Raw genomic sequence first — 9,591 nt, forward strand, 5'->3', positions numbered from 1 at the left:
TGAGAGGTGGATGAGGGAGATGAGAAGTGGGTGAGGGAGATGAGAGGTGGATGAGGGAGATGAGAAGTGGGTGAGGGAGATGAGAGGTGGACGAGGTGAGAATCAGAAGCGATAGTAATGGATGCAGTGGGGAGGTGGGTAGAGAAGCGGACACTAAGGGAGATAATGTGAATGATGAAAGAGGTGGGAGGTGTATGTGGAGAATGAGGGGGGGGGGGTGGAGAAATCATGATTATTATCCAGTATAACATACACATAACTGCTACTATCTGTTACGAATAAACAAATGTATTGCCCTAGCAGGACAGCATGCTCAGTGTGAAAGATGAGTGGCCTGAATATTGGTTAATTAACCAACTGGTCAGCATTTGTGTCTTTGCATAGAACTATGGTAGAATTGCAGCTCTAGTTGTACTATGTGTTAAATTATGATATTACTATGCAATCATACACTCATTGGTCAGCTTCAACATCCAGGCAGTTTAACTTAATAAAACTGTGATTAAACAGAAAATAGTCAACATGTCGTTTTACTTAACACTATAGGCATCAAATGGTACTATGCTACACTGAAATCACAAATATAGAAGTATTCTTTCCTGACAAAAGGTGTTTTTATAACAGAAATAAACCTTCCACCTAACAAATAAAATTCTTTCACCACCGGAAGATGCGTATCAACCCTATACAAACAGCTTAGGACAATTACATATCAAATTGAATTGTGCCGTATGAAAGTCACCGTTAGTGTAAACAACAGCTATTATGTTAAATCATAATAAATCACACTGTGAGCACATGATTTCACAGAAATGTCTACATTTCAAAACATAATGAGTATTGACTGTCGAGTAATATATACGGGCAACGACAATACAAGGCATGTTAGACACTAGCCAATATGGCAGCCATAATCACCTGTTGCCAGTATTCCAACTGGAACGATCAATAGTTATATTCTTTTCATCGTAACTTCGCCATCTTAGTAGAATATATTAAACTTTAGACAAAGTCACCTGAGTTTAAAAACCAATAAGATCTTTGTTGGAAAGCATAACAACTGGATAGAAATTGTTAATGTTTCGTAAAACGTATGATTTATGTATTTGTGGCTAAATTAAGTAGGTGCAATCAGCTTATGAATTGATGCCATAGAGCGGAAAAAGTTAGCGATGAACTAAAGGCTAAATTGAAACTCCTGACTTGTCTGATTAGTGGAATGCAATGCGAATATGTGTGAGCACTAAACGTTCAGGGTAGAATAAAATCACAGAGGACCGCACACGTATGTAATCTATCACCGTACCAGACACGAAGAACCACACAATACCACATCTGGTCACCTCGCAATGTGCATGGCAACTTATTTTCCATGAAAATTGCAAATACACCTTTTTATGCAAAACCCATTATTCCAGATCATAACACCTCCACCCAACCAAAGCATAAAATAATACGATGTAATCAAAATCCCTGTACAAAATCTTGCAAGAAAGTTGACACACGTCTGTCCTTGATATTGTTAGCTGTCCTGCTTTGCCTTTTTGTTTTTCGTTCTTGTAGTTTTCAGCAGGGTGTAATTTGCATACTGACAGTAGTGCGATGTAACCCATGGAATGTAGAATGATCTGAACAGTTGATGTGACCTGAAAGGTACAAGCAAATTCATTTGCATTTTGTACTGCAAACTTTCTTCTGTTAAAATACAATCAACAAGACCATCACACTCTGAAGCATTATAGAAACCAACGTGAATAGTTTTGGCACATCGTTGGTTTAACGAATCTTCGTAAGAACCGTCCAGAAATTTCCTAACCGTGAAGAAAATGTCGCTAGAGCACACCTTCGGTGTAACATTGGTTACTTGTGTGTATGCCCGTGAAATTAATTATGTTACTACATGTAGATAGGAACGAGTGCACGCATGATACCTACCTAGGTGCATCTAGGAACGGGTGTGATGCTATTACTTTCCAGTCGTTTGACATCTGTGTGTACCTAGGTTCTAACGCAGACTCTTGCGGTAAATCAAGGTCTATCAGGTAGTGGCAGTATTTCACATCGATCTACACAAAGAACAAGCCTGTTACGCGTCACTCAGACTGAGCCAAGATGAGAGACATTGCGCATACAAAAAATACAAGCGATAAGTTGGCACGCTCTTAGAATACATTTAAATATGGCCAACTTGTGGACACGTATGAAGTATGTTTAGAATTTGTTGCCATATTTACTACAAGTTATTGTTTCTGCACATTATCTCACATATAATCTATACTGACATATAAGCAATATGTTGAACCCACACCAATAGCTTTCACCATTGATAAGGTATGATAGCAAATTATTACTATTGTTTATCATTAGATTTACACCAGACAAGAGTTGACAAGACACGTATAAAGCAAGGGCGAGCTTACATATCGTGAAGGCTCCTCTAGATTCATATCGTTCATTTGCGATGGCACCTCGGATGAAGAGTTCCCGTAAGGCTTCGGCAACTGACCTTTAAACTCTGACTGAATGAACTGCAAGTGCCAACTGCAAGCAAACACACGCTGCCTATGATGCAACTGTCTATGGCTATATAAGCGCTCACACGTGTTTAATAAATTTTGACACACGCTCTCAAAACATTGCATAAACTAGCATTTGAATAACATTCATTTATATCATTGATTCTATATGACTATCTGAATGTTTCTCTGAATATAATGATTTTCTGAAAATGATTATCTGAAATTCAGATTTAATAGACAATAAAAACATCAGTCTCATTAAAATATGCACAAAAACGTACAATGGTAAATACTCAGGTGAGCATTACATTGATTGTCCTATTTTATGAAGCTGCAGTTTCGGTATTAGAATGTGCACGAAAATTAGCACGATCAACTCGTTAGCATGATCTACTCGTTAGCTCACTGTCAGTACACACGTGACGTTCACCAAAATTTTCACCCTCTCTCAGTGTCACTCTCTCACTTCGTATTTGGCAGAAAGAAGCTGCTGGTGTAGCGATGCCACTCCTTTCCCACGCAGACGTGAACAGCCTTGTCCGCAGGGAGAGTGTGTACCTGAGTGTCCTGTGCCAACCAGTTCATCTCCATGTACACGTCTAGGGGTGCGTGGTAACCTACAGTCAAGCATATACAGTACATACAGTAGTGACCAGTCTCTGGCGTGAGCGTGTCCTCGTTTTAATGTCACATGGCAGATAATGTATGACGACAACAGCACGATGCAGATAGCGGCAAAGTGTGATTCTACACTCGTGTCTCTCAGCTATCGTAATGCATAACCTTCAATGTGCACAGTGCTGTGATTGACCATCACCACACGTGTGACTTATCTTCTAATATCACGACAGTTTAAAAATTCACATTAATATCACAGATCTCTCAATGCATCTACACAGTAGATGCGATAAAGAAGCTAGTAGTCAGCATAAACACCTATTAATTATCTAGACCAATATATCAAACTTCGAAGCCAACCAATAAGACACCTATCTATCAACAGTAGAAAACTACATGTATGACAATGAAATAAAAGACCAAGAATATCCCAGAAACACCTAGCTGGTTTACCAAACATGGTAAATAATGACAACAATTAATTAAACGAGTAATCACGCCCTCTCAAAGACAACAGTGTAATACCTTTGTAAAGGGCAAGACTCCGAGATACTGAGAGCAGGGTGAAGGCCACTGAGAATGCGATGGCAAGCCACGCAGACGACTTTGTGTAGTGCTGATAGGGGGACGTTTTAGTTTGAGGATCTACTTGCATCTTCCTGTGCATCAGTCCCATTGCTACATGGCAATAGAGTTTCTGCAAGAACAGGCAATTGCTCAATTAAATATTGAAGCATATAAAGATGGGAATAAAAGATCGCTTGGAACCTAACACTATCCGCACTTTTATGTAAAATGTTCTCAACGTGCACTGCACTTTTCAATTTTGGTATTATAAATAGATAACATTTCAGTTACATGATTACGTCTGGAATTTCACCTGGAGAAACCAAGGAATTTATTGTATTCTTCCCATTTTTCACCTAAAAACGTTATTTTGTACCTAATTACATGCCATTAGGCCTCCTTTGAAAGTATAATTACTACTGACATTACACTTGTCAAGCTGTTGTTATACATTGGTTTCAAACATAGAACAGGATGTGTCTGCACCGGCATAATCCGTTCAGTAGATGACAAATGTAAGTAAACTTTAAAAAAAAAATGTGTTAAATTGTTAAACAGTAACAATTGATATACCTGGATGCAGTCGAGAGCCACAGCCCCATGTAAAGCCACGAGTGGGTACACCGGAAACAGGAACCGCTCCTCCTAGCAATGTTCACATAGGCAACACTTTAATAAACACTGAAGTGTATATACGAATCTAAACATCTTGATTCAGCTAAACGTTTTTCTACATTCTGGGACGAGTGTATTGATTTTTATTCTGGAGAACTTTTAAATGAAACTTCGCACAGTCCATGTTGAATACAGGTGTTATGTACAGATATGTGTGATGAAGGATAAGAAATTAATTTCTCACCTTGTGAGGCTGCAGGAAGAAGATGGCTAGCCAGATGTACATGGCCAATAACCTCAGCCAGCTTGGAATGCGACCAGACACAGGGATATCGAGTATGTATCCAGTCATATACTAGAATGCAATATCAACTATTTTACAACACATCACTCAACAGCAGAATAACCACAGCCATAGTTTTATGTAATAATATACCTACTATGTCTACATTATACATTATCTTTCATTGTCAAATGCATGCACAATTAACAGTATTAAGTAAGGTCGGTGTTGCCTACAGATGGTTCAGCAGCTCTGTCTGTAAGTAAGATTTGCACACTTACTGTCAGCGGCAGTGCCAGAAAGGACAGCACAAAGACCATATTGAAGTTGAGAAGGCCGTTGATGAGATAGTAACTCCAGGGCTCGACACCTGCAAGGAGAGTTGTAGAGCAATTCACACAGTGGCTCGGATGCACGGAGGTTAGTTGATGACGATTCAGCAAGCTGGTAAGAAATATACGACAGTGCTGTTCATCAAACTTACAAGACTTCTTCACCTTTACATCTAAGCAATGTTAAAACATTTATCTCATTGAGACACTTAAATAACTAACTACATAATTGTTTTTGATCTGTTAAAAAAGTAAACATTATTTTACACCAATTTTCACTAATTTCACTACGTTTGTTGTAGACAACAGGTCATACATTGATAAAATATTAGGAAAATCTATACATACTACATACATACTGGTTTAATACCAGAAATATCTTAAAATTTCTTAAAATAAAGGTTATGCTCACCATATAGATCAGGTCCATGACCGCTGAAGACATTGTAGAGTATGATATTTAAGGGTGTGATCACTGCCTTTCCATAGTAGGTGCTATCGATATGTGCAGACACACACTGCCAATAAACCCCTTAAATGTTTGTACCACAGTATGTATATAAGTTTGGATATTGCATATGATTTTTTTTCATTATAATAAGCAACAGATGGCTATAGTGAGCTGTTTAATGCATATATCGTATAGTGGAAATCTGCAAAATTCTCCATTTTTATAATATATTAACACGTACCAGTATACTAAAGCCAAAAACTCCTGCCATCTTGAAGAAATAGAGTACTCTCTTCTTTCTTACTACAAGATCGAATGCTATTGGTATCCTGTAAACAATAATATACATATCTATGCATTGAGTTCTAGTATGTTTCGACAAAGCTGCTTAGCAAAATATTCATATCAGTAACTTCAACTGAATGTAATCACAGCTATACCATTTCAAACTAGAGTAGAAGTCTCTCCACCTACAGGAGATTGACTTAATAACACATCTTAAATATTTACTGTATTGATGAAATACACACCCAAGCACACCAGCAAAGGGCCAACCTATAATTGCACTTGCTGCTACTGCCAATATGCTCACCTGAAACATTCGTTAAAGATTATTTATTCCGAATTTATCTAGATTTTCCGTATCATTATGCAGTACATTTGTTGTGACTGGTATGTTTCAGGCACAACAGTCACCACTGAGAAGCTCACAATCAAAATCTTCAAAATTAACAACTACGAACGTTTCACCGATTTTCATGAACTACGCCGATTGCTACCGCTCATCTATCTACATGCTACCTCCAGGCGACTAGACGAAAACTACTGGGCAAAACATCCCGGCTCTAGACCTCGCGCAAACGTTTCTGCATCGATGCATTTCTCACCCAGAACGTGCCTAGAAACCAGCCTCCCATCGCCAGCATGGTCATGTACATCGAGAATGAGCTGGGTAGTAATGCAGAGCTGCTAATGAACATGCCAGTGCTCAGGATGAGGAACAACAGCGTCATGCGGCCAACGTGCGAGCCAAACTGCTTGCATACACCCCTAGAAACACGATATTCCGATTAGGTTAGACTGCACGGTACATTACTCACGTTCCGTTACTATACCAATATTTAATCCAGTCAACATAGATAATAGGATGTACGTTCAGAATATGATCTATTGCTTCCTAGACTTGTGCATCCTTAAAACTAATCTATATGTAGAAGTTACGCATTGCTTCCTGCTGGGACAAATTTCTGTAGGATAACTGACTCGCTACACAATTATTGCCACCAGAACTTAGGAAAGCAAGGCTGTATATCTCACTGTTTATGGCTCATTATTGCTACCTGTTTTCATTCTGGACTTGTTTCCATATACAAATCTCACTTCAGATTAATTTCAGTGTTTCTATTCTTTACAGATTCTCACTCTCAGCCACTTAACACTATTTAAAACTTGACAAAAGCCTGGTGCATAAGTCGGTCACTTCATTCGGAAGTGCATCTAACAAACTTTCTGAGCAACCCTCACATAAAACTAAAAGAAACAAAGCTGTATTGCCTCGATAAACTTACCTATAAAAGTAAACCTCGCAAAGGGCACAAGAGAATGCCAGAACACATCGTAGAAAGAAGAAGACGAGTATGCGGTTGGGCTGAATGAGCTGGCTGTAGAGCGAAGTCGGAATCGCGTGAATTAAGATGTATGCATAAGAGCGGATTGAATACGTTGGCGAGTACTCCCACGTCTGGAAACCTGAGCCATACATCATGTAGTGCAACTGAAAACATACATAAAAAAGTCCATGTAAAATACTCGTATTAGGTAAAAAAGTTAAAGATCAGAATATTTCAGAAGCAATAAATGTCGAGCAATTCATCCCCTCCCCAAAATTGGAGTCAATTACCTGTCAAAGCCGCCCTAATAATACATAGATTAACCATTAGTTTGGATTTGTATACATTAAGCTGTCAAAACACAGCATGACTGTTGGGATTGTCAAAAGTAAACACAGCTGGAAGTTAAAGGAATACTTTGCTCTAGAATTTGAGAGTATATTATGATAGTAGATTTATAAATAATAGCACATACCCATAAATATCTATTTTACGCATTCACGTTTGTCATAAAACAACATTGAATTTCGAAATCGTCATTTTTGGGCACTGACATGACACCAGCAACTGTGCTGCCACCCTGAAAAAGTTGCGCATTTGCCAAAATATTTTGCACGTTACAGACCGAAGGCTAATCACAAAATTGTAATTATATTCATTTTAGGACAAATTTATCCATATTATAACTGAAACTATATGTCGTTTATAAGATATTGCAATCCTTCTGCTCTTAAATTAATAAATAAGAAACACCCTCGGTCTGTAGCCTGCAGCCGAAACGTTGCTTTGCGCAACTTTTCAGTGGGTGCGCTGCCAGTGGCGCCACCGTCGTTGTAAGCGATAATAATCATAATCATGATTTGTGGTGCTGAACTTGACCTCTTGGAAGACTCCGGGAAGTACTCCTGCGTTGTGTGCAGGAAGGGAGTTGGGAGAAATTCTGTCCGCTGTCGCGGCTGTGCACACTGGGTACATAAGAAGTGTAGTGGCATAAAAGGCCGACTCAATGACGACCCGGACTTACGATGCAAGCGGTGCATGGGCGATGCCCGCCCATTTGATGGCAGACCACTGTTAGAGGTGCAGATTGTGCAGGACAAACTGGAGGTGGCACCCTCCTTCTGCTACCTTGGTGATACTCTCTCGGCGGGTGGTGGCTGTGAATTAGCCACTATCATTAGAGCAAAGACCGCCTGGGGGAAGTTTCGGAAGCTGCTTCCTCGACATCTGTCCCTCAGGACTCGTGGTCATGTGTATGGCACCTGTGTCCGCAGCGCCATGCTGCACGGGAGCGAGACATGGGCAATGAAATCTGTTGACTTGCAACGCCTCCGGCGTAATGACAGGGCAATGATCAGATGGATCTGCAATGTCCCAATCGAGGATTTGGCCCCTTCAAACGAGCTGCTGGGCAGATTGGGTATCTTGGACTTTGATGTCATATTACGTGAGAGAAGACTCCGCTGGTATGGCCATGTTCAGCGCTCCACCGGTGCCATCAAGACAGTGGGTAAAGTTCAAGTTGTTGGTGTAAGAAGACGTGGGAGGCCGAAGATGTCTTGGAAGGAGGTTGTGAAGAAGAATAGGGAACAGTGGAATCTCTCCGCTGTAGACCCCTTGGATCGTGTCATATGGAGAGCAAGCGTGAAAGCTGCCAAAACTGGACCGAGCCAGATTCCTGGAGTGGGTTCTACTGATGTGGACTTAAACCCTTGAGTCCAGTATAAAATAAAGAACCCGAAAACATTATAAGATACGTACATCTATTACCCATTATATCACTGACATACTGGACACTACAAGATAGCATAAAGTTCCACGTGATTATAATAAATAAAAGTGGTACTTGTGCATGCCATGCACAGGGTGCGAAATTAACGGGAGTCCGGAGTCAAATACTCCCTGATTTACTGTCGGACTCCCTGATTTGACATATGCAGGAGTCCGTGTGACTCCCTGAAAATTCTGCCATATGTACTAGCTAGTTCGTTCCGAAGCACGGCCTCGCGGATGTGCTGTATTTTTTCAGCTAATGTCCAAAGAAAATTTGGCAGACGCGCAACCGCATGAATCTTAAAAATAAGCACATGTGTTATTGTTAATATCTTTAGTTTTGAACTTCAGATTGCAGACTCCCTTATTTTTTGCTACGGACTCCCTCTTTTTGAGGGTAGGGAGTCTGTTGGACTCCCGTGTTCAAAAGTTGATTTCTACCCCTGCATGCACATGTCATTTCGTGAGACTGGAAGGGGGTTGCTCAAGCACAATTATTTTAATACAAGTAAGGTGCAGACCGAGCAAGAATCTAAAACATTGGTGAATATAAAACATTCAAGTTCAATTTTATTTAAATATATGTTCATGGGAACAGAAAATGAGCAGATGAAGCATACCGGTTCCCAGTAGTTGTACGTTTCATCGCAATCAGAAATGTTACACCATATAGCAGCAACAAGTCTTGCAGAGAGTAGGGCCTTGAATGCTGTGTAACCAGACAGGGTCCATGGTGCTTGATAATGGTCAGTTAATGACGACCTGTAAATGTCAAACTAAAATGTTACTAGAAACTTACATCTGCACCATATATATATATATA

The 9,591-nt window shown here is 39.9% G+C and overlaps 1 protein-coding gene across 2 annotated transcripts in view; it reads right to left on the minus strand.

Annotated features, from left to right (window-relative positions):
- Nucleotides 1-268: 268 nt before the first annotated feature.
- The window catches only part of LOC106819716 (alpha-1,2-mannosyltransferase ALG9-like), an 11,326-nt gene continuing 2,003 nt past the window's right edge, over nt 269-9,591 (minus strand). For both annotated transcript variants that reach the window (XM_014824314.1, XM_014824315.1), the window contains 14 exons: nt 9,389-9,530; nt 6,954-7,159; nt 6,273-6,435; nt 5,916-5,977; nt 5,627-5,714; nt 5,347-5,452; nt 4,884-4,972; nt 4,564-4,674; nt 4,278-4,349; nt 3,663-3,834; nt 2,986-3,136; nt 2,421-2,541; nt 1,936-2,066; nt 269-1,646 (listed from right to left, as the gene is read on the minus strand). In XM_014824314.1, coding sequence (XP_014679800.1) covers nt 1,523-1,646; nt 1,936-2,066; nt 2,421-2,541; nt 2,986-3,136; nt 3,663-3,834; nt 4,278-4,349; nt 4,564-4,674; nt 4,884-4,972; nt 5,347-5,452; nt 5,627-5,714; nt 5,916-5,977; nt 6,273-6,435; nt 6,954-7,159; nt 9,389-9,530 — 1,738 coding nt within the window. In that variant the 3' untranslated portion in view covers nt 269-1,522. The remainder of the gene's footprint in view (nt 1,647-1,935; nt 2,067-2,420; nt 2,542-2,985; nt 3,137-3,662; nt 3,835-4,277; nt 4,350-4,563; nt 4,675-4,883; nt 4,973-5,346; nt 5,453-5,626; nt 5,715-5,915; nt 5,978-6,272; nt 6,436-6,953; nt 7,160-9,388; nt 9,531-9,591) is intronic.

This window comes from Priapulus caudatus, unplaced genomic scaffold (genome assembly GCF_000485595.1).
Source record: "Priapulus caudatus unplaced genomic scaffold, Priapulus_caudatus-5.0.1 Scaffold4161, whole genome shotgun sequence".
NCBI classification, from domain to species: Eukaryota; Metazoa; Priapulida; class Priapulimorpha; order Priapulimorphida; family Priapulidae; genus Priapulus; species Priapulus caudatus.